The following is a 26,250-nucleotide window of genomic DNA, read 5'->3' on the forward strand; positions in this document are numbered from 1 at the left end:
CCAAATAAGTGTGTGATGAGCATTCCTCAACTTTCTCAGTCTTTTTTGCCACTTGTGCCAGCTTTTTTGAAACATGTTGCAGGCATCAAATTCCAAATGAGCTAATATTTGCAAAAAATAAAGTTTTCCAGTTCGAACCTTAAGTATCTTGTCTTTGCAGTCTATTCAATTGAATATAAGTTTTTATTCACGAATTACACAACGTGCCAACTTCACTGGTTTTGGGGTTTGTATATGTTTTTAATCTATCCACCTACAGTAGAAACACGGTAGACGCCCAAAATGTACCTGACCTGACATTGTGCTTTTCTTTGACCTGGGATAAATTCAGACTATTGTGTGGCTGCTTAACCAAATGGGGAAGCTGAAGCCTTGAAATACAATAAAATAGGTAAAACACTGCATGAGACAAACTAAAATAGATGTCGATCTCTCAAGCAATATGGCAACAAAAAACACAGACTAAAATAGCAACAACAACACCCTAGGGGGGAGTTGGTGCATCAGGACTGTGCTCTTGTGTTTTCGACCGGGGCTTTAATATGCTTAAAATAACAAAGCAGTAAAATCAGCACAACTCAGAATAGTCACTTTTAACCGATCATTTTAATTGAGACTCAAATTAAATAGTCATTTGAACAAAATTCTCAACATGTAAAACCCAAATACCAAACAGAAATGTTTGAAACAATACTTTAAAGGGGATCCACAATTACTTGAGGAACTAGGACTATTTATACAAAATAACATTAAAAAAAAAACTGACACCAAAAAGAAGTTGACCCCTCTCTCGAAGGTAAGAAGTTAACAGTCCATCATTACAAGCATGAATTTGATTGATCATTTCATTGTATAATGCATGGCAATAAAGGCGTTCTATTCTATTCTATGGATTTGATTAATTTCAGGCCCTTAATGAATAATTTGAACCACTCTTTTTCGAAGGTGGAATGATTATACAAACGTACAAAACAGGGTCATAAATACTCAAATATATACACATAAATACATCTGTGACACTCTTTTTGAACTAGAAAATCCCTGTTAAATTCAAGTTAGTGGTCACAGTTGACTGCAGTTCGTAGAACGAATGAACTCGTGGATGAACCAATGCAACAAGAAAACAGTCGACGGATTTCAGTGAGCAATTAGAAGGAGAACTCTAGAAATACTTTGGTACCTAGGCTTTTGTACGCCCAACTTTCTTGTATGTTTCGGTTCTTGGTATACCATCTCAGTTATTGTGTGGCGTAACAAACGAGTCTGTTTGCCTGCGTGTCATTCTGTCGGAACGAGCGTCCAAAGAAAGAATGCAGGAAGTTGGCAAAAATAAGCCACCGTGATACCTAAAGAAAGTTGCAAGTGCGAAACAGTCTTGAACTCAAGAAGAACTCTAAGCAAAGTATGTTTACGGTATAAGAACTACTCAAACAGGTTTTGTTTTTAGATTGCTGGAACGGAGTCATTGAATTGGCAACTATTTATAGTTTTTGTACAATTTGGTTTTCTTCAGTTCTTCGGAACGGATTACTAAGGAAAACGGAGGTACCTCTGTACACAAGTTGGGGAAGTCTTTTAGAGCGATTTTTAAACAAGTGCAGATTCCAAGCCCGATCCATTGAACAAATGAAGTTATTTGAAAGCATCAGTAGCTTTGTCAAAAGTATGGAAGGAGACCCAAACTGTTCCTCTCAGATGTTCAGAAACTAATAAGACTCAAGCCCGTCATGAACTAGAAACCGCTGTTACACCAGGGTCACAGTCCATGGAGAGGAGGATGCAGGCCAAGAAAGAATTTGCAGCTGCAAATGTTGGCTACCTTCACATTCTTCAGCTTTCCCGCAAATCAACAGCTAGACGGCAAAAGCTTGGACACAACATGATAACTAATCCCAAACATTAAGAGCAACATTACGTTTCTGGAATGTACTTTGCCAAAACCCAAACATCAATCGTATGGACTACAGTATGATTAAAAGCCGACTTGGTCCGTGCCAAAAAAAAAAAAAACACCCAACTTTACCAACCCTGTTGTAACATTTTGCCGGAAGCACAGCTCCAGAAATAAGGACATTGAAACAAAAACAATGTATGTATTTGAATATAATTAAGTGATCATGTGTAAACCCAGAGAACATTTGAAAGAATTCAAACTTTGCGCCAAAATTAAAGTGTACATTGTATAAACATTCGACCCTGGAAAAATAATGGTTCAAACCAATCATTAATGGCCTAATCAAATATTTCATTTCCATAATCCATGCATGTAAACTGAAAGCCGTATTTCCTTCCTCGAGTAGCAACAAAGAGTTTTGTTGAAAAAAAAAAGATGATTTCAAAAGAGTGTGTGTGCATAAACCTTCTGTATTTTATACAGTATTTTATATTGCATTTATTAATTTTCCCCAAAACATGTTGGCGGTATAAATCATTCATTTACAGTAATGTGTGACAATATTGACAAAAAACAGTAACCAGTGCAATTGATTCAAGCCTGAATCTGTCACCTACAAAATCACAAAAGCTAAGGTCCCAAATTAATAAAAAATATGATCCGAAACTGCATAAACACAAGAAAGGACAACTTGATCTGTTAAGATTGGACAAATATCAAAGCTTGTGAACATGCTAACTGGATTTTTTTTTTTTTTTTACATGTGAAACTGAATTGCTGATATCTGGATCAGATCTCAATAAGGATGCTACTCAAATTTCAGACCATACTGTATAAACACAGCAATTTCTGTCCAAATCAAACATTTTAACATGTTTTGTGGACTCTTGTATAGCGCTTTGTGATGTGGCATGTTGAAGTTTAACAGAGGAAAATACACAAAAGTAGGTAATGACCTGACCTTTTTGGGTAACGGAAAAAAAAAAGTAGCAAGCATAAAAATGTGGCAATGAGGAATTATTGGGAAGGCTGATCATAACTGAGGCACGGCTTTGGGCAAGAGAAGTGGAATTAATAGAAAATGTAGGAAGAGGTTTTAGTCCCTCAAGTAAATGTGGATCAACCAGCACCGGTAACCACACAAAGGGTCTGAGAGGACGCAGCACCTTCTATCACAATTCAGAAGAGTGACAAAAGAAAAACACAGAAGAATGAATGTTCTTGGAATGCCTTTGGTGATGCTTCAATCCTGTACGCAGGATACAGCAGCGCCCTCCTCCACCGCCCCCAGCTTGGTGAAACGTTAGTTCCTCGCTCTGAAGTTGAACTTCCTCATCCACAAAGCAATTTGCAGTTAGAGCAGATGCTCACCCTTTTCTCCACTAAGAAATCACACGTCGAGGCCCGCTCCAATGTGATTGGGCTATTAGTGGAAAAGGGGCTTTTGGGGGGCAACCCCCTGCACAGAACGTAGTTCTCCAGGCCCAAAAGCAGTCTGACCACTTCGCTCACGGAGGTCAACTTCGGCGGGTAATCGTTATAGAGCGTGTGGGTGGATGCCAGCGGTTGATTTTGTACGGTGACCTGATAGAAAAAGCCTGGGTCGATCAGCACTATGGTGTCGGACATGGTGGACTGTTTCGCACATTGGATGAGCTGAAGCTGTGGGCCCTCCACCAATATGGCGTACCACAGGATTGGCAACGTGGTCTGCCGCAAAGAAGTGAGCAGTTTCTTAAGATGAATATCAAAGTCTCCCACGCTCTCTGCAGGTTTCTGAGCCAAACTGAAGATCTGTGTGATCTGAAGAGGGGAAATAAAAAAATAAAATAAACACTTTAGGACTGTAAGGCTGTGAGTAAAAAAATGAAAGTATAACCTGATTAATTGTATTTTTCAAATTAATCATGTTTAATCATCATTTCAAACCATGGCTGAATGTGCCAATTTTCACTGTATTGCAAAAAAATAATCAAACTATTTCATTTTCTAATTTATAGTTAGATTAATAGTAGTTTAAAAAAAAAAAATTTAATCATGATGAACAACTACATTTGAAATGTGCCCATTTTCACTGTATTGCAAAAAAATAATGAAATTATTTCATTTTCTAATTTATAATTAGATTAATTGAAGTTTTTTTTTTAAATTATTTAATCATGATGAACAACTATGTTTGAAATGTGCCCATTTTCACTGTATTGCAGCGTTTCTCAAAGTGTGGGGCGCGCCCCACTGGTGGGGAATAGAGACATGACAGGTGGGGCGCGAGGAACGGGAGGAAATTTCACTTTGATTTTTTTAATTTTTTAATTATTATATTCTTTGATTTTTTTTTTACTATGCTTTCATTTTCTATACACACTGGAAATCACTTTGTGATTCTGTCTGTGAAATCCGCTATATAGATAAATGTAAATTACTTATTTTTCCGGTATGCTTTACATTTCTAGGTAGGAGCGAAAGTTTGACAGACAGCAACAGTAACTAATGGGGGCGGGGCTAAGCGGAAGCTTTGTGAACGGCGAGTCACTGTGCGAGGATTTGCTGTTTTGCAAATACATAAAAAATAGAGCCACTGCTGATGAGCTGTTCAAGATAATGGACAGTTTCCTCAAAGAACACGACCTTAAATGGGAAAACTGTGTGGGCTTTTGCTCTGATGGCGCGCATGGCAAAGTCAAGAAACGGGCTGCAGGCTCTAATAAAGAGGGTTGCGCCAAATGCGCATTGGACACAATGTGTCATTCACCGGGAAACACTCGCGTCAAGGCAGCTCAGCCCCGAATTCAATGAGGTTTTAACAGTGGCAGTGTCAAGCCTGCAACCCCGATTTGAAAAGCTGTGCAGTGCAAAACAGGCTCATTGCAGCCACTAATGCTGGAGTACTGTAAAACTCATGTTCACTTGCCCTGTCCTCCTTTTTTTGGCAAAGTTTGCAAAGTGGCACTTTTATTTTCATTTATTATTGAACTTGATGCAAGTTATTTGATTTATTATTGAACTTGATGCAAGTTATAACACTTTTATTTGATTTATTATTGAACTTGATGCAAGTTATAACACTTTTGTTTTATTTATTATTGAACTTGATGCAAGTTATAACACTTTTATTTGATTTATTATTGAACTTGATGCAAGTTATAACACTTTTTTTAAATTTATTATTGAACTTGATGCAAGTTATTTGATTTATTATTGAACTTGATGCAAGTTATAACACTTTTATTTGATTTATTATTGAACTTGATGCAAGTTATAACACTTTTTGATTTATTATTGAACTTGATGCAAGTTATAACACTTTTTTTGATTTATTATTGAACTTGATGCAAGTTATAACACTTTTGTTTTATTTATTATTGAATTGATGCAAGTTATTTTATTTGATATTGAACTTGATGCAAGTTATACCACAGCTGCACAGTTATTTTATTTATTATTGAACTTGATTTTATTTTATGTTATTGAGTTTGAATGTATAAAACTTGATGTTACTTGATGTTCGATAAATTTGAAAATGTTAAGCTTGGCATTAGCGTTCTGTTGGGGCGATGGGGGCAGGTAGGGCTTGAAAACTCCCCCTTGTCCAAAGTGGGGGATGACAAAAAAAGTTTGAGAACCACTGCTGTATTGTGAAACATTTTTTAGCAGATTAGTTTTCAAATTACAGTACTCAATCATGATTAATCCCCATTTTGTAACCATTTTGACTGCATTGTAAAAAATGTAATCATATTTAGTTTTCAAATACATTTCTAATCAGATTAATGGTAGTTTTCTAATTAATTACGTTAATTACCATTTGCAACATTGTCTGAAATATGCACATTTTACTGTTTTGTCAATTTTTTTTAACAGATTATTTTCTTCTCAAGTAAATTTCTAATCAAATTAATTGTAGTTTTTTAAACGATTAATCATGATGAGCAACTATGTCTCTAATGTGCCCATTTTCACTGTATTGCAAAAAAATAATGAAATTATTTAATTTTCTAATTTATAATTAGATTAATTGTAGGTTTTTTTAATTATTTAATCATGATGAACAACTTTGTTTGAAATGTGCCCATTTTCACTGTATTGTGAAACATTTTTTGTCAGATTATTTTTCAAATTACAGTACTCAATCATGATTAATCACCATTTTGTAACTATGTCAGAAAAGTGTCCATTTTGACTGTATTGTAAAAAATGCAATCAAATTTAGTTTTCAAATACATTTCTAATCAGATTAATTGTAGTTTTCTAATTACGTTAATCACCATTTGCAACATTGTCTAAAATATGCCCATTTTACTGTATTGTCAATTTTTTTTAACAGATTATTTACTTCTCAAGTACATTTCTAATCAGATTAATTGTAGTTTTTTAAATGATTAATCATGATGAGCAACTATGTCTCCAATGTGCCCATTTTCACTGTATTGTAAAAAAATAATCCCATTATTTAGTTTTCAAACAAACTTCTGGTAAGATTATAGTAGTTTTTTAATTAATTAATCACAATTAATCATGATGAGAAACGTGCCCATTGTAAATGTATTGTGATTTGTTTTTTTTTTATCAGATTAGTTTTCAAATTCGTTAATCATGAGTAATAACCATTTTAAAATTGTCTGAAATTTGCCAATTTTGACTGTATTGTAAAGAATGTATCAGATTAATCCATCCATTTAATTTTCAAATGAATTAATCATGGCTAACCACCATTTACAACTGTCTGAAATTTGCCCATTTTCTCTAAACTATACTAACAGAAAGATACAACATGATAAGACATCATTCTGCATATTTGACATTCTATATTTTTATTAACCGCTCCAAATGAAATTAAAATACAAATCATGCAAACATATACACAGCATGATATCGCTTAGTTTGGGCCTTGCAGTTTTGTTTTTCGTTGTTGTGTATTATTTCTTTTCACTCTTAATTTGTATTTTACACTTCTTGTTTGAGATGGTTAGCAGCAGTTATGCATTACAATAGTGTTGTGTGGAAATAGTGATTAGCACTAAGTAGAGCGGTTGCATTTGCTAAAATCGGAGGTTAATTGCATGTTTTCTGCTATGCTGGGTTGTGTTTTGAATTTGTGTATCATTTGGTTTTTCATTTGAAACTAACAATAAAAAATGTTTAACAACCTATTTTTTTCATAATTTGTTTTTTAAAGTAAAAATTATGAACGTTTAGTTTTTCTTATTATACAGGCGCCAAATTTACCCCTAGTTTTATATGGATTTGGGCTTGCGGGTAGACAAATGTAGATAAAAACAAGAGGACTGTAATATGATTTAAATTTAAGTTATCTAGGCTCTATTTTTTGTTTACCATCTTAACCAGGCCAAACATCCAATATGTGCAATATGCATTACTACGGAGCTGCATGGATAAGTTTTTATATTTATACGCTGGAGCTGTTCGGGAGCACGATAGGTTTGGGGATACAAGTTTAAAGCCAATTACAAAACTGCTCATCGACCAGCAAAAGGTCAGAGCCGATAAAATCTCTACCAACTGACCAATCAGTTGTGTCTGAAAATGACGTCATCGTTCATTGATAATACTGTAAAGATCAGTGACATCTTATAGTTATAATCTAATACAGTTGTTATACAGCTTTGTAGTAATGTATATCACGTCTTTAATGTTTGGCCTGGTTAAGCAAGAAAACAAAGAAGATATCCTGGGTATCTTGTAAGGATGTAACGATATCAAACTCTCACACTACGATATTGTCACAGTATTAGGGCCATAGATTGATATTATTGTGTATTGTACAAAATAAAATAAAAACTAGGCAAAAATGCCTTACTGTGCAAAATGAATAAACACGTACTGTAATTGAACACAAACATAATCCCTAAATGTTCTAATCATATTTTTACTATACAAACATGTATTTTTAAGCGCAAAGCATCCACTGCTTCAAGCAAATATAAATAAATTTAAAAAAATATAGTCGGGTGTCTTAAAAGTGTCTATGTAAACATCCAGTGTAAAACAATAATGTTCACTTTAGTGTCTTTCAACTTTGACTTTCTGCAGTGGACATTTTTTTATAATGTAATACTCCATTGTAATAATGCAAACACCTTACAAATTGATGTTCAGCCTCCCTGTCTTCAAATATATTTTCTGGGTGATGGTTTAAGTAGCTTCTCACATTACTCGTATTTCCCGCAGTGTGTGCGCTCCCCCTGGGCGCTTTCCTTGGCATAGTGCCCCGTGACCCGCTCTGTGTCAGCTTGGAAACGCTGGAGAAGAAGGCGGCGCGCTTTGCTTTGCAGTTCGCAGACTTTATTACCTCCGCCAAAGAGGTTATGTTTTCGTCAGGGTTTGTTTTGTCTGTTTGTTAGCTACATACCTCAAAACGCTATGGATGTATTTTGATGACATTTTCAGAAAATGTCGGTCCGTGCTGCGCATAGGATTTTGGGAGATATAGTTTGTCAGACCCGCCAACCAAAACATGCCAGGAAAAAGTACAGACACCAAGTTTTTTTTTGATACCGTCACAGAGTTATTGTGAAGATTTTGAAACCGCAATGCTTCCTGGTGAACTCAGGGTACTAAATGGATATGTGTACAGCTCTGGTAATGGGTACATTCGCACCCACCTGCACAAATGTACTTCAAAATGTAACAATCAAAATAAATATGACTTTTTTTTTTGCTTACTAGGGCATGCATATATAATATGTATTAGTTTGACCATTTAAAATAAACGATAATAAAAAGGAGATGCTTGGAAATAGCATAAAAATGCCCCAAAAACTTGGAAAAACGCGATTCATAGCGTTACTTTTTGGTGTAACCATCATGAGCGTTCTGTTCAGGTATATTTCTTTTATATTTTGATAAATCATCATAAATAGGTATTGATCAATCTTTAAGCTGTGTGTATTTGATTTCAGTTTGCTTTTGACATCTTATTTAGAATTGTAGTTGAAACTTTTACAACCTTGTGTTGCACTCATGATGGCGTAACCAAACTAGATTATTTTGAATATTTATTCCCTTTTTTACATTTAGTATATTTAAATATACTGTGTTTTATGCTTTTTTCTTTTTGGAACATGTACTATACATATAATACAATAAAGTCCCATATAAAATTATGTTTGTAGTTTCTATGTTTCTTTAATTTTGCCTTTGAAAGTAACACTCCAATGTCCATTAATGGAGCTGTACACATTGCAAAAATTACATTTAGAAGCATCAAATGATAAAACGCAAATGAACATATGAAATGATACACGGATTGTTTGGGACCACATTTTTGTTGCAAATCTGGATTATTTGGACTCTAACCTTTGCTCGATGCTTCCTGTTGCATTCTTGCAAGTTTTTTCTTGCTTCACACATAATTTTTTCTCTCTTCAATTATACATCATTGTGCAAATTATTTTGGCAAGGTTCCTCAAGTCAACAGCTGTGCTTCTTGGTATTGAACATACGGTACTTACATTTTTTTGGTTTTGCCGCTCCTACTGAGCTTATCTTTTGTTAAAATATAGAATCTTTTTGACTGCACCTGCAAAGATGACATTTCATTCTGGGGCAACACTTAGCTTTGGCATGGTACTTCAACCTTCAGTGAAAGTGAAACTCTTTGCAATTAACTTTTTGTTTGACAGTTTCATCATCGTTCTTTTTGTAATAAAATCTATCTATAGAGCCAGCCAGCTCATTTTGCCTGTCTCTTATGCTTCCACCAGCATTTTGACAAGTGAAGCTTGTCACGATGTGCAGGCGCTGTCAAAATAATAATTGTGGAATTAAATATATAAATGAGTTACAGCTGTTAACGTTTTTGAAAGCCCTAATTTTCTTTTTTTAACACATGACCTCTCACTTACCATTGGCAGCTCTTCACCCTCTTCAACCGGCATATGAGTATCTGCGTCAAAGTGAAAATCATCTTCATCTCTTTCATTTTGCTCGTCCAGCAAAAATGGAAACTGCAAGGATGCACAATAATGTGTTAGGAATACATTTATACATGTGTTGTGCAATTTTTTAAATTCATAATTGAGAAAGAGAAGGTCTGAAATAATGACATAGAATATGAGCGGTTTATTTCATTTGCAGGGCGATTGAAGTTTTACCTGTGAATTACCATATTTTTCGGACTATAAGTCGCAGTTTTTTTCATAGTTTGGCCGGGGGTGCGACTTATACTCAGGAGCGACTTATGTGTGAAATTATTAACACATTACCGTAAAATATCAAATATTATTTAGCTCATTCACGTAAGAGACTAGACGTATAAGATTTCATGGGATTTAGCGATTAGGAGTGACAGATTGTTTGGTAAACGTATAGCATGTTCTATATGTTATAGTTATTTGAATGACTTTTACCATAATATGTTACGTTAACATACCAGGCACGTTCTCAGTTGGTTATTTATGCGTCATATAACGTACACTTATTCAGCCTGTTGTTCACTATTCTTTATTTATTTTAAATTGCCTTTCAAATGTCTATTCTTGGTGTTGGGTTTTATCAAATACATTTCCCCAAAAAATGCGACTTATATATGTTTTTTTCCTTCTTTATTATGCATTTTCGGCAGGTGCGACTTATACTACGGTGCGACTTATACTCAGAAAAATACGGTATACACTTTCCCATTAGACTTTATCAATCTTCATATTCATCAAACAATTGGATAATATGAACACAAACATTCAGCTTTTACCGAAAGAACAACAAATGCATGTTGGACGACTACCACACCTTATGATACTGTATGCAGCATAAAAGTAGCCAAATAAAGGTACTTTCTTTCTTCTTACATATACACTGATCGGCCTCCATAGTGTGACTATATGCATATTCTAATGGTATTTAAAAATCTCTAACAATGCTTCCTTCATAAATATAACAATGCTCAGTTTTGATTGACGCCATCAAAGAGGTTTTCATGTGGCAATAGATATGCAATCCATCCATCCATCCATTTTCTACCGCTTGTCCCTTTCGGGGACGCGGGGGGTGCTGGAGCCTATCTCAATCCACCATACTTTATTTTTTAATACATGAGTTTTATTTTATATAGTTAAATAAGCAAATAAAATATTAGAAATGCCCTTTGGTATAAAATAGTACAGCTCAAGACAAGCAATATTGTAAATGAATAACTATTGTGAATGAGAGAAAATAAAAAATAAATCTAACCTCTTATTAATTAATTAATTAATTAATTATTGAAGATCAAGAAAATATATTCCACCTTGAAGAAATATTTCACCGAGGAAGAACAAGAGTTTAAATACCGGTAAGTATTTAAGGGCCCATGTTAATGTAACATTCATGCCCATGATGAGTGTATATAAACTTTTGATCTGCCAAGGCAAATACATAAGCGGTATGTGCCTGTAGCAGAGCTACACAGAGGAAGGATAAAATTGCTTGTGCATTGCTTAACTTTTTGCACTTTATTATGTATTCCAAACACAAGGCAGGCTCTTCTGATGGCAGTGCGTCATAGAAATGGAAAGCCATCTCCATGGAAGTGAAAATAAACATATAAAAAGTTCAGCGAGACAAGAGTAGAAACGCCCGCCAATACTCTCTAGACTCTTATTAATCTACTTGTTAATTTCGTGTTAATAACTGCTTATGTTCTGCTGCAATACAGTTCCATCTACACTTCTTAACAAAAAGTTTACTACGCACTTAAAGCACTTGGTGTTGATTAAAACTGGCTTAGTGGTTAGCTTGGCTATTAGCATGCCTGCACCTGGTCTGCTTTATTTTTGTCCTATTCCTGATATTTCATAATGATATTAAGATACAAAGAAAAAAAATCTGTTTATTGCTGTTATGTTTGTAATTATTAATAGTTTAGGGAAGCGGCTTCACACTGTGTATGGAGACACATAATTAGCTGATAACCCCTTGTCAGCCAGACAGAATCGGCATCAAAAGGCATTAATCAGCAATGGCCGATCAAGTACTTTTCGCGAAAATCAGCCAATACCGATCGGTGCCCGATCCATCGGCACATCCCTATTCATAATCAAACATATTTTCCTGTTTTGAAATATTCACGTCGGATGATGACAACCAGAGGAAATCAAGGAAGAAGACAGAGGAGTTAAATTGGAAAAAAAAGAAAGAAGCAGCAATTGCATTTGTTCCATGAAGTGCTTATTAACTAGACAAAATCCAGACACAGTAAATACATTGTTGTTTCCAAGAACCACAGATAATAGATAGGAACTTACTTGAGCACTGTTTTCTCGTCGTGCTGTTTGATGTTGCTCTTCCAAAATTGAACGAACTAACTGTGGAGACAAAGGATGATACATTTTCTTACATCATTCACATACTGTGTCAAAAGTCTATTGTCAAACCTGTTTAGAAGAGTCAATCTGGTTTATGTCCATGTGTTTGGTACTGCTCGAAGGTTCCGAGCTCCAACTCAACTAAAAAGGCAAAGCAACGGACAAAAAAAAACGGGAAAATAAATTTGTATCCTTAGCCTTTAAGAGACAACATTTAGAAATAGTAAAAACAACTGAACAAAACTAACATCTTGGAGGTCATCGTCAGAGAAATCCAAGGACACTGATGTTTTTTTATTCTTTAAATTCGTCTTTCGACTGTACGTGTAGTGAGGCCTCGGTCTGCCTGGCAACAATGGATCAGCTGACTTATACTCGCTGTGAGACATCTGAAGGGGCAGCAAGTGCCTCTGCAGAGAGAGACCAGACCAACTTTGTAAGGTTAGTATGTCAGCATTGGAAAGACGCCACACATGGACAGGTAACGTCGTACCATCGCCTGTCTTTGACATTGTCGGAGGCGACACTTCTGCCTTTTTTTATTTCGGCCACCAAACTTGGGTTTGTCCACGCAGAAGTCGCACGTGCCGCAGTCCTTCCTGCAGAGACACGCGTTGCATTTCCCACAAGCGCGCCGTTTACGTTTTCTATGCCACTAAAAAACAAGCCACACAATTAAAAATTCAGTTAAGTTCAATTGTATAGTATAGTGCCACTAAGCAGCATAAGACACTGGCATGGAAACTCAAGGACCAAACATTAAAAAAACTATTTAAAAAAGTCACATGCCGATCCCTCCCTAAAACATTTAATTCATTCTTGTCTTGTAGTGACATACGGAGACTAATACAGATTTATATGAAAGATTGTGGAAAAACAATAAAAGCATAACAGACTAAAGTGAACCTTTGACAATACAAACTTACGTCATCATCATCATCAGTTGACATGTCATCATCATCGTCATCAAAGTCCATAATGGCAGAAAAGTTGTCAGTGTTGCTGCTTTTTAGACTCTCTTGCTGCAGGAGTAACCACACATTAAATAAACGTAAACTCATTTTTTTGTATGCAAATGATGTTGATTAAAACACCTGGAAAGACTACCTGTGATTCTGTCATTTCCTCCTGTAAACATGAACATAAGCAAAGACATCATTAACTAAAGTGACAATGTCCATGAAGGTTGGAATGTACAGTATGAGTAATCTAGAGTTAGTGGTGTATAAAGAAAAAATCATCAAAATTGTACGAATGCTCCCTAACTAATCAGTTTTTTGAGACAATTACCTGAAAACTCATGCTATCTTCCAGTAATTCCGGAACGTCGTTTTGTGGCACGACAGGCTGGATTTCTTCACTTTCAGAGCCCTAATAGAAAACAATGATGGAGAGACAGATGTTTTGAAGAATTGAAACTACTTGACAATAACTTTTGCGCCCTCCTAGGTTTACCTTACGAATGGGAGAGATGCATTTGCGCATTCTGCATATTCGTTTTCTGTTCTCCGGGCTATTCAGTCCATTCTTGCAGTTGGCACACTGGTTGCAGTTTGTTGTGGTACGACATCCCACACACTGCCCACATGGAAACCACTAAAGTTGGTGTAAACATGATGAAAAAGGAAGCTTAATTATTATTATCATCATCATCATCATCATTATTATTGTTTTGTTGCATTAAAATGGGTGATCCATGGATATTCTCAATCATACAGTTAATTGGGTTCCAAAGGCATTGTGTTGATCGCAACTGGACTATTAAATTCGTCTTAGAAGACGTTTCGCCTCTCATCCAGGTAGGCTTCATCAGTTCATGCTCAGACTGATATGGAACAAATCTAGTCTGACAGACTTAGATGAGACAGGATGAGTCAGACTAGATCTGTGCCTTCTAAGTGTGTCAGGCAAACTCAACAGTCCAGTCCAAATCTCAAAAATATTATGAGTTTGTGTAGTATGTTTTGAATGCTTTGTCATACCTTTAACATCAACAATCCAGGGGACTGGAGATGGCAATTAGCCATTGACTATAATGTCACATATTTACAGGTCAAATGTTTATTAATATCTATTGTCCCTTTTAAATAAACTAAAATCTCAGTTGCTATCGATTCAATGCCCTGAGAATGCCAGAGTGGTTCGGTTGCAAGCTATACAAACATGTACACCAGCCTTAAAATGACAACAAAACACATGGAGAAAAAATTAGCTTTGTGTGTCTGAAATATAAAATATTTAAAACTTAACAAAAGTACAAAAGCCACAACTTTTGTTTTTGCTCCCATTTTTATGGTGGCCGAGTAGGGTCACAACAAATGCAACATAAAGCTGCAATACAACTAGGGATGTGCCAATCGACTGATCGGAAGATTTTCATGAAAAGTATGTGATCACCATTGCCCGTTGTTGCCTTTTAATGCCGATCACAAACGGCCATTTATTTTTTACTATATTATATTTAGTCCCCCGGCTGATAAGCTAGCAGAATTAGAATAATCTTTATTGGCCAAGTATGTAACACACAATGAATTTGACTTGGTACTGTGCTCTCAGCTAATTATGTGTCTCTAAACACAGTGTGAAACCGCTTCTCTCAGTTATTAATAATCAACTCCATTACGGATAATTACCTGCAGTTTTTAATATATAAGTATAATCATCAAATGGTAGAACGAGGCAAAAGAACACCGAGAGAAAGCCAGGACCAGGCATGCTAATAATAGCAAAGCTAGTCAATAAGATAGATTGAAACAACAAAATAAATAAGTGCTTAGTAAACTTTAAGAAGTGTAGATAATGTAGAACCTTGTTACAGTAGAAAGTAAGCAGTTAATGACAGGAAATTAACAACTAATAAGAGAATACAGAGAGGATATTGTAACAACTGTTGGTGTGTCAGTATTGTCGCAGTCAGTACACGACACGTAAGAAGAAGAGGGCGGATTGATCCATGAATTAGTGGCGTCGATACCAAGGGTAGTATCATTATATGATCAATACTAGAGTGGTTAGATCGATATTTCCATTTTCTCAAAGTCATTTTTATGTTGTTTTTGTTAATGTTTACTAACTCGGGGATAAGGCCCTGGACAAAGGAGTACATTGAGGGTAAACATTATTTAAATTAGTAATAGATAGTAGTTATTGATTGTGTTTACTCATTGTGTACAATTTATTTTGTTTTGCTCAAACAACTGTATGTAATAAAAAAGAGAATAAGAAAGTAGTTTAAATATTGTGCTGTTATTGTTAAACTGTCAATAGCACTCAACATAAATAAATTGAAGACATTTCAGTGAACACATTTGATCGGTATTGGTATTGGCCGATCTCACTCATGGATCGGTATCTGAATCGGCAGGATAAAACTCTGACAGGAACATTCATAAATGCAACAACATTAAGCGACAACGAAAGTGACAATGAACCAAGTTTTGCCAATGGACCCAGTGGCTGATGTGGAAAGATGAAGAAGTTTTAACGAACAGAGTTGGAAAAGTAACTGAAAGTAAGCTGTTCTGATCAACGTCACTTTCTGGTCTGCTGTCACTTCCATTGTCGCTTAATGTTGTTGTGTTGTGGCTTGAGTTGCTGTGTTGTGACGTAAGTTGTTGCGTTGTGTCGTGAAGTGAAGTTGTTGTGTTGTGGCGTTTGCAAATGTTGTGACCATTCTCGGCCATGGTACATTTTTTGTGGGCAAAACTTAATAGATCTAAACTTTTTCTATGTACATAAAACATGTATGTAAACAAATGTTCACAAATATGTCTAAATCTTTTTGGGAGCACTTCTCCTTGGTCGAGATAATCCTTCTACCTCACAGATCTGGTTAATCAAGATTTGTAATATTGCAAAGGTGTGCCTCGGTCTGGTGATCGTTGTAAAAGGTACTGTTTTACTGTATTGGTAAAAGTGTTGTATGATGAACAAAACAAACATCACTTACTTATCAATAAAAAGTGGTAAACTATAAATGGGAATTTCAGTATGGCTGTCAACCTTATTTAACTGATTTAATGGAGACCTATCCATATGCTGTATAAATAGAAAGTTGTTGACAATCTGATGGAGAAAAAAAACTATATAGTCGTCTGAAAATAAGAAGACATTACCTTCCGGAATCGAACCATTGGGTGTTCATTTGATTTTGAGGCTGTTTGATTCATATAAAAAAAAAAAATCCAAAAAAAGGAGAGAAAAGTGAAGAATCAGAAATGACATCCATATTTATGTATTACTACTTCTTCATCTATCCATTTTTGGCATGATTATTCAAATACATGCACTGACATACCCCAACATGAAGGACAGTAGGGTCTCTTTCTTTGCTTGTCGTACCACGTGCCAAAGAAGCACAGACCACATCTCCAACATTTCCTGTGGAGAAATGCAGCAACTATTAGTCGTGCTGTATTTGTTATTGACTTTAGTGTTACAGTGTTAGTAAAGGTAGCTTCGTATCAACAAGTTGTCAACGATGATTCAAATATAAGTTCAAGCGTGGAACTCACAGTTGGTTTTCCTCAGTGCCAATTGCTCCGTTTATGGAGGGGAGCGGTAAGGATGACACCTGCCGATGAATCTTAATTTTAATACTGGGTACCACATTCTCATTAGCAGCCGTTTTGTAAGAAATTCCCGTTGGTTTCTGCGTGGAGAAAGACGTTTGATTGGAGTAGAGATTTTTGGACCAGTCCTTGGGAGGGAGCATATGGTTGGATTTCGGAGGGTCTGCCCCCTCTTTCTTCACCAAGCTTGGTTCAGCGCAATCTTGGCCCTGCGACGACTGAGTCTTCTTCTAGTGGTTCAAAAAGAGGTGTCGACATATATGGTATTGACGTAGTAAACACGCAATCAATAATGTATCAAAACTTACAACTTTTCCCCTGCGTCGAGGTTTCGGTAGGCCATTGTAGAACATCCCCTCTTTGTAGTCAAAATTTGACATGTCAAGTTCCGTAAGCAATGACATCAGCTCGACTTTGCTTCTCACTCGATTACCATCTGGGCTGTAATTAAAAAGCAACAGTGTAGTTTTTAAATTGGGTTTGTCTCTTTTAAGAAAAAACCCAAAACGAGTTAACTCATATGATTGATCACAAAAAATAATGCAATAATCGTGTATTAATCAAATCACGTAATTAATTTTGATCACATATGCTTCTTTACCGTAACCACGGATGGTTACCTAAAAGGTGGCAAGGGGTTGTTAAACGGTCAGTGATCACGTCAATGCATACACCAGTGCCTGCTGGCAAATTTCTCTTCAAAATAAACTTAGATAAAACGGTTAAAAAATGATGCCCAAATAAATGACGTATATTTAATATCACCTTTAAAAATGTTCCTGCATTTGTGTCCATATTACTGGACTCTTTTTTTAAGTTCATTTAAATTATACAGGTGAGTAATAACCTGTGATTAATCATGATTTATCCAAATGATTAATCTGATTTTTAACAAATTTATCATTTGACAGCACTACGAAAAATATTCCTATGTGAATATCAGCACACATAATTCCACTGCCATTTTTACGCGTTAACGTCTGTGATTAATCACAAAACAATTATCGCATTAGTCATGTATGAATGCAGAATAATCACACAATTTATTTTGAGCACACATGCTCCTTTATATTAACTGCGCATGGTTATCTGAAAGGCGGCCCGGGTTGTTATGCGGTCAGTGATCAGGTCAATGCATACGCCAGTGCAAACATAAGTGAGGAGACTCTGACTAGTGGGAAACGTTGCTTTAAAATACACCCTGAATGTACTTTAGATAGAACCCATGTGATTTGCATATTTTGCAGAAATAATTATTTTATTATAGAAGAAAAATTTTAAAAAAATACCATCTAAAAGCATTTAGTTTCATTTCACACTGCAGTATAAACAATCTGTTCTCCAACCCATTACTGTAAAACGTTGTTGGACTGCAGCTATCAATTGTTTTAGTATTCGAGTAATCTATCGATTAGTTTGTTCGATTATTCGAGTAATCGGACGAAACACAATTTGTAGCCTCAATGCATATGTTAGGGAAAATAGTTGAAAGAAACAACATTTTTTCTGCTTGCCATAACCTTAATTATTTATCTAATAAATGTACATCATAAACATTGAAATTTGCACTATTATATGGGAGCACTAATAAAAATATATTTTTTAAACTCTGTTCACGTGTGCTCTATTACGTGTGTGGAAACTATGTCTGCGTATTTAAAGTTCCGGGCAGTACATGTGGTTCAGATTTTATATTTTGGTAGTTACACTCATTAAATGAGCTGACAAAACAAGAAGCATTGTGTTACCTGATGTAATAGACATCCTTTTGGCCAACACTACAACCTGAGCGCCGAATAACCTCTTTTCGTCTCCATCCCTCTCCAAGCGCAGGGACATCAACCCAGCCCTCATCAGGATGCGTACGCTTGCGTCGGGTGTGTACACGCCTTAAAAAAGAAAAGAAAAACAAACCTGTTACAAATGCAGATACGAAACAGTTCAGGAAACAAATGTGAGAGATAACTTGAAAAAAACCTTTAATAGAATACGCTGCAATTTTTTGCTGATGTGAGTTGGTTCTGCTGTAAATCTTTGGATCTAGTGCAGCTGTGATGTATTTTCATTGTAGATATTATTTAGTTCATTGCATCAATCCACCCATTTTCTATCGCTTGTCCCTCTCGGGGTCACAGTACCAAGGAAGATGTAAAACAAATATGACAGCCGACTATTGGCGCCTGCAGAGAGACTGCGCCTAACAAGATTATTCCCATGAATCAATACAATAAAATCCTCATGGTAACTGCATTTTCTTTTATAACATAATATCAAATCATGCTCAACATTTATTTCTTTTTTTTCCCATTTCGGTTTCTATAAATTTGATTTACAACCTCAAACAAGGAAGTAGAAAAATAGTTATTTTTTAATTTAAGAAGGGTACATTAAAATTATTGAAAAAAAACCTAGATCATCAAATGTACAAAATAAATAATCCAAAATCAGTGCGGTGTATAAAACTATTTTACTTTCCAAAGCAAGGTGATTATTTATTATTTTTAGGAAAGAACACATAATAACAGTCTGGCTTGCAGCATATTGTCTATTATTTTTAAAAGGCTGTAGATAGCATCTCAATTAAAACACATGATAAGTAGAAGAATAACATAACTGAACTTACTTCGTCGCTCCTTTCACTGCTTTTTCACTGCCCCCGAAACTATGACTCTTTTCACTTTCTCCTGCCATGCTTTGCTGATCATCCTCACTTTGCTCATCATCATCGAGTGGTTCCAGCCAATCAGTAGGAGGATTGTCAACATGGTCTTTCGCTTTGTCATTTATTGGATTCTTCTCTTCTCCTAGTGTTTCTCCTCCAGCACCTGAAGCAGGGGTTTCTGTTGCATCTTGTTTTTTGTGTGTGGTCTTCTCTGCTACGTTGGTCGTCTCTGCTACGCTGGTCTTCTTGGCTTCGCTGGTCTTCTCGGCTACGCTGGTCTTCTCGGCTTCGCTGGTCTTCTCGGCTTCGCTGGTCTTCTCGGCTTCGCTGGTCTTCACGGCTTCGCTGGTCTTCACGGCTTCGCCGGTCTTCTCGGCTACGCCAGTCTTCTCGGCTTCGCTCGTCTTCTCTGATGCGCCGGTCATCTCTGCTGCGCCGGTCATCTCTGCTGCGCCGGTCTTCTCTGCTGCGCCGGTCTTCTCTGCTGCACCGGTCATCTCTGCTGCGCTGCTCTTCTCTGCTTCGCTGGTCTTCTCTGCTTCAATGGTCCTCTCTGATTCGCTCGCCTTCTCTGCTTCGATAGTCGTCTCTGGTTCACTCGTCTTCTCTGCGCTTTGTCCCACATCTTTTTCCACCGGGTTGCTGCCAGGAGGTGGCAGTGATTCCTCCTCCATTGGCACAGTTAATACTAATTTAGGGGGTGTGCTACCATCTGTTTATATTGGGGCATCCTATTTGAAGTTGAGTGTTTTCACACTATTTGAGGACGCCGTCTCATGCCTGTGGCTTCTGGGGCTGGTCAGGGGGCATGTGTTGTGTGATTGACTACAAATGAGTTTAGCAAAGAGAAGGTTGTTAGTTTTCATTTTCATTCATTTATTTCAGGCAATGACATAAAAAATTACAAAGTTGACAACACATAATAATATAAATTAATATAGTGCAAAAGGTAATGTATAGTATGTAATGCATGATTGTCCAGTTTTGCCTGAAAGGGAGTGGGAAGAAGATAATTTATTTAATCCCACCCCCAGTTCTCCATTCAGTGATTATTCACATGAGTTTCACTCTTACTTTGTTTAAGGATTATAATACAGATGTTGTATCATAGTGGCATTACCACAGGTAACAATAATTATTACACTGTAACAATAATTTGTTTCCAAAATGTAGGAATAATGAATATACCAACAATGGTAATAGACAACATAGCAATAATGGTAAGGAAACTTTGAGCACATGTTAACACTTTGAGACAGTGTACAGCAGCAGGTCAAATTAAAGACCCTCATCTCTATATTTGAACCAGACCCCATGTTTGTATAATAGTTTAAATCGATTAATAGTTTGGCATTGCTTGTGTTGTAAGTCCAGTTTGTTCCATAGTTTTACTCTGCATACAGACACACAAAAACTTTTATGAGTGGTTTGAGCTCTCTGCAATAAGAAATATCCAAAGCCTCTCAAGTTATGAGCCTGCACGCCTCTTATAACTAATAACTAATAATAATAATAATAACTACTATAGCAGCCGCAACATTAATGCTGCCACAACGACGACTCTTGCTGACCTACTGCCTTCGGTAATGGCACCATTCCCAAATTATGTGGGCTCTATTGATAACCTCACTAACAACTTTAATGACGCCCTGCGCGACACCATTGATATTGTAGCACCGCTAAAGCTAAAAAGGGCCCCTAAAAGGCGTACCCCATGGTTTACAGAAGAAACTAAAGCCCAGAAATTATCATGTAGAAAACTGGAACGCAAATGGCGTGTGACTAAACTTGAGGTTTTCCATCAAGCATGGTGTGATAGTTTAATAACTTATAAACGCATGCTTACCTCAGCTAAAGCTAAATATTACTCAAATCTCATCCACCTCAACAAAAATGATCCTAAATTTCTGTTTAGTACAGTAGCATCGCTAACCCAACAAGGGACTCCTCCCAGTAGCTCCACCCACTCAGCAGATGACTTTATGAATTTCTTTAATAAGAAAATTGAACTCATTAGAAAGGAGATTAAAGACAATGCATCTCAGCTACAACTGGGTTCTATTAACACAAATACGACTGTATATACGACGGATACCGCCCTCCAAAATAGTTTCTCTCTCTTTGATGAAATAACATTGGAGGAATTGTCAAAATGTGTAAATGGGACAAAACAAACAACATGTTTACTTGACCCAATTCCTGGGAAACTTATCAAGGAGCTTTTTGTATTACTAGGTCCATCAGTGTTAAATATTATAAACTTATCACTTTCCTCTGGCACTGTTCCCCTAGCATTCAAAAAAGCGGTTATTCATCCTCTACTCAAAAGACCTAACCTCGATCCTGATCTCCTGGTAAACTACCGGCCGGTGTCCCACCTTCCGTTTATCTCGAAAATCCTCGAAAAAATTGTAGCACAGCAGCTAAATGAACACTTAGCGTCTAACAATCTCTGTGAACCTTTTCAGTCCGGTTTCAGGGCAAATCACTCTACGGAGACAGCCCTCGCAAAAATGACTAATGATCTATTGCTAACGATGGATTCTGATGCTTCATCTATATTGCTGCTTCTTGATCTTAGCGCCGCTTTCGATACTGTTGATCATAATATTTTATTAGAGCGTATCAAAACGCGTATTGGGATGACAGACTTAGCCTTGTCTTGGTTTAACTCTTATCTTACTGACAGGATGCAGTGTGTCTCCCATAACAATGTGACCTCGGACTATGTTAAGGTAACGTGCGGAGTTCCCCATGGTTCGGTTCTTGGCCCTGCACTCTTTAGTATTTACATGCTGCCGCTAGGTGACATCATACGCAAATACGGTGTTAGCTTTCACTGTTATGCTGATGACACCCAACTCTACATGCCCCTAAAGCTGACCAACACGCCGGATTGTAGTCAGCTGGAGGCGTGTCTTAATGAAATTAAACAATGGATGTCCGCTAACTTTTTGCAACTCAACGCTAAGAAAACGGAAATGCTGATTATCGGTCCTGCTCAACACCGACATCTATTTAATAATACCACCTTAACATTTGACAACCAAACAATTAAACAAGGCGACTCTGTAAAGAATCTGGGTATTATCTTCGACCCAACTCTCTCGTTTGAGTCGCACATTAAGAGTGTTACTAAAACGGCCTTCTTTCATCTCCGTAATATCGCTAAAATTCGTCCCATTTTGTCCACAAGCGATGCTGAGATCATTATCCATGCGTTCGTTACATCTCGTCTCGATTACTGTAACGTTTTATTTTCGGGCCTCCCTATGTCTAGCATTAAAAGATTACAGATGGTACAAAATGCGGCTGCTAGACTTTTGACAAAAACAAGAAAGTTTGATCATATTACGCCTATACTGGCTCACTTGCACTGGCTTCCTGTGCACCTAAGATGTGACTTTAAGGTTTTACTACTTACGTATAAAATACTACACGGTCAAGCTCCTGCCTATCTTGCCGGTTGTATTGTACCACATGTCCCGGCAAGAAATCTGCGTTCAAAGAACTCCGGCTTATTAGTGATTCCCAGAGCCCAAAAAAAGTCTGCGGGCTATAGAGCGTTTTCCATTCGGGCTCCAATACTATGGAATGCCCTCCCGGTAAAAGTTAGAGATGCTACCTCAGTAGAAGCATTTAAGTCTCATCTTAAAACTCATTTGTATACTCTAGCCTTTAAATAGACTCCCTTTTTAAACCAGTTGATCTGCCGTTTCTTTTCTTTTCTTTTCTACTCTGCTCCGGGGTGGACCGCTAGCCTGTCCATCAGATGGGGACATCTCTACGCTGCTGACCCGTCTCCACTCGGGATGGTTCCTGCTGGCCCCACTATGGACTGGACTTTCGCTGATGTGTTGGACTTTCACAATATTATGTCAGACCCACTCGACATCCATTGCTTTCGGTCTCCCCTAGAAGGGGGGGGGGTTTCCCACATATGCGGTCCTCTCCAAGGTTTCTCATAGTCATTCACATTGACGTCCCACTGGGGTGAGTTTTCCTTGCCCGTATGTGGGCTCTGTACCGAGGATGTCGTTGTGGCTTGTACAGCCCTTTGAGACACTTGTGATTAAGGGCTATATAAATAAACATTGATTGATTGATTAATTATAAAAAAAGTTGTAGATTAGGCGGCATTAATTTGTTAAATGCTTTGTATAAGATTATTAATGTATTATATTTAACAAGGTCATCAAATTTGAGCAACTTTGATTGCATAAACAGATTATGAGTATGTTCTAAATAACCAACGTTGTGAATGATCCGCACTGCTCTTTTCTGTAATATGATGAGAGGATGAATTGTGTTGTGGTAAGTATTCTCCCATACTTCAACACAGTATGTAAGGTATGGCAGTACCAAGGTGCAGTATAGAGTACGGAGTGCATTTTCATTTAGGTGTAGTTTTGCTTTGTTTATAATTGAGAGGCTTTTGGAGATTTTTGTTTTAATGTGTCTGACATGAGGTTTCCATGATAGTTTACTATCAATTATTACTCCCAAAAATGTATTCTCATTTACGATTTCAATTTGGGTACCATCAATACTTATTTTCTGTTTAGACGTTATGTTGCGATTTCCAAACATCACTATCTTAGTTTTATTAATATTCAAAGATAATTTATTTGTGTCCATCCATTTTTTTTATACCATGTTTAGTTCTGTGTTTACTATATTTATGAGCTCATTATAGTCATCACTACTGTAGAATATATTCTAGAGGCTAATCTTTCCTGTGACTAAATGGCAACCAAGGTAATCAAAAAGGTCAACCAACGAACAAGATTTCTCTATAGAATCTCCTCTCTGGTCAACAAAAGTGGCCCAGTGGTTAGAGTGTCCGCCCTGAGATCGGTAGGTTGTGAGTTCAAACACCGGCCGAGTCATACCAAAGACTATAACAATGGGACCCATTACCTCCCTGCTTGACACTCAGCATCAAGGGTTGGAATTGGGGGTTAAATCACCAAAAATGATTCCCGGGCGCGGCACCGTTGCTGCCCACTGCTCTCCTCACCTCCCAGGGGGTGATCAAGGGGATGTGTCAAATGCAGAGGACAAATTTCACCACACCTAGTGTGCGTGTGACAATCATTGGTACTTTAACTTAAAAGCACCATGAGGATTCTAGCGGGAACTCTCGTTCAACCCTTTTTCGATTACGCATGCACCTCCTGGTACCCTAACGCCTCCAAAACCCTCAAATCTAAACTCCAAACATCCCAGGACAAGCTAGTCAGATTACTTCTAGACCTCCACCCCAGATCACACCTCACTCCTACCCACTTTTTCAAAGTGGGCTGGCTCAGGGTGGAGGACAGAGTAAAACAACTTGCACTGAGCCTAGTCTATAAAATCCGCTCCACCTCCCTGATACCGAAGTACATGTCAAACTACTTCCTTAACGTAAATGACCGCCATAACCACAACACCAGGGGGAGCTCCACTAACCACGTTAAACCCAGATTCCGATCTAACAAAGGTCTTAACTCATTCTCTTTCTATGCCACATCAATGTGGAATGCGCTCCCAACAGGTGTAAAAGAAAGGGCATCTCTATCCTCCTTCAAAACCGCAATAAAAGTACACCTCCAGGCAACTTCAACCCTAAACTAACACCCTCCCCGGATTGTTAATAATCAAATGTAAATAATCAAATGTAGATACTTTTTCTTATGCCTTCTGATCTCTCTCTCTCTCTATGTCCACTACTTGCTGTACATATCCTACCAAGTCAGACCTACACTGTTTCAATATCCATTTCTCTGTTCTCAATTGTTGATGACTATACCTAAATAATGTAATTAATTCAATGTATATACCCTGATGATTATCTTGTGTGATGACTGTATTATGATAATAGTGTATATCTGATATTATATATCTGTATCATGAATCAATTTAAGTGCACCCCGACTTAAACAAGTTGAAAAACTTATTCGGGTGTTACCATTTAGTGGTCAATTGTACGGAATATGTACTTCACTGTGCAACCTACTAATAAAAGTCTCAATCAATCAATCATGTGTCGTCTGCAAATAGTATAAATTTCAGTTAGTAAACAAACGTTTATTTAAAAAAATACAACTTCTTCATGCATGAGTAACTTGCTGTGAAATATCCAGACGCCCTTTTCACCTAAACCACGTACACAGCATAACATTATAAATAAACAACCTATTGTATGTATAGTCATGATATTGCTGTTTACTATGGTGACTTGCTGGCACTGATATATAAAAATTAACCCAGAAGCTAGATTGTGGCACAAGTAAATCTCGAAATGAAACTCATAATGAAAAAAATAAGACGATAACATAACCGATCATCGGTTGGTTCACACATAACTCACGACATTACCGGTTGTGTACTATTTGACGCTGGCTGAGCCGGTGTGTGAAACACTGACGCTATGCTAACGTCAGCAAGCTACAATTCATGGTCGTAGTGAAGATATACCCTAAGTCTTATGTATGCCACCGCGCAATACACGTTGTTCGATTCTATCGGTCAATAAAACACTCACCTTTATTGTGAGGTGTGTGGAATGTCTGTCATTAGAAAAGAAAACAATATCCCTGCTAGTTGCTATGAGGTGCTAATGATGCTAGCTAGCATGTAGCAAACCACCAACGGAAGCGATGGTAGGACCCCAAAAAAAAGGCACCCGAAAATGCTTAAATCGCCTGACCAGAGAGTTGCCCGAACAACCGCACTGGCCCTTGCAAATAAGCCTCGTTTAAACTGAACAAGTAAATTGTTGACAAATAACTATTGTGTTGGTATGTTGTTAGCCAAAATACCGTGCTGTTTGTGAAA

At 37.0% G+C, this 26,250-nt stretch overlaps 1 protein-coding gene across 2 annotated transcripts; it reads right to left on the reverse strand.

The window, feature by feature from the left end:
* Positions 1-587: 587 nt before the first annotated feature.
* On the reverse strand, positions 588-26,250 carry mbd1b (methyl-CpG binding domain protein 1b). 2 transcript variants are annotated; one of them, XM_062046255.1, is made up of 17 exons: positions 25,958-26,250; positions 19,390-20,253; positions 18,515-18,655; positions 17,075-17,207; positions 16,710-16,996; positions 16,493-16,575; positions 16,311-16,351; positions 13,651-13,791; positions 13,486-13,566; positions 13,303-13,323; positions 13,122-13,217; positions 12,689-12,850; positions 12,444-12,584; positions 12,265-12,336; positions 12,136-12,195; positions 9,760-9,861; positions 588-3,697 (listed from the first exon to the last, which is right to left on the reverse strand). In XM_062046255.1, exons 2-17 carry the CDS (start codon positions 20,100-20,102, stop codon positions 3,227-3,229), a joined length of 2,745 nt encoding a protein of 914 aa, XP_061902239.1. In that variant the 5' UTR covers positions 20,103-20,253; positions 25,958-26,250; the 3' UTR covers positions 588-3,226. The 2 variants fall into 2 exon arrangements, with proteins under 2 accessions (XP_061902239.1, XP_061902232.1); XM_062046248.1 differs by having other exon boundaries at positions 12,444-12,605; positions 25,958-26,247.

The sequence above is a fragment of the Entelurus aequoreus genome, linkage group LG01, assembly GCF_033978785.1.
Source record: "Entelurus aequoreus isolate RoL-2023_Sb linkage group LG01, RoL_Eaeq_v1.1, whole genome shotgun sequence".
NCBI classification, from domain to species: domain Eukaryota; kingdom Metazoa; phylum Chordata; class Actinopteri; order Syngnathiformes; family Syngnathidae; genus Entelurus; species Entelurus aequoreus.

Bases quoted from the DNA above. Each gene is read 5' to 3' on its own strand.
- mbd1b (XM_062046248.1), bottom strand. From the start codon at position 20,102: ATGGAGGAGGAATCACTGCCACCTCCTGGCAGCAACCCGGTGGAAAAA. The intron at 17,208-18,514 runs GTAACACAATGC...TTTTAATTACAG, and splicing joins AAGGATGTCTATTACATCAG to CCCAGATGGTAATCGAGTGA. The intron at 13,567-13,650 runs GTAAACCTAGGA...GTTTTCTATTAG, and splicing joins GCATCTCTCCCATTCGTAAG to GGCTCTGAAAGTGAAGAAAT.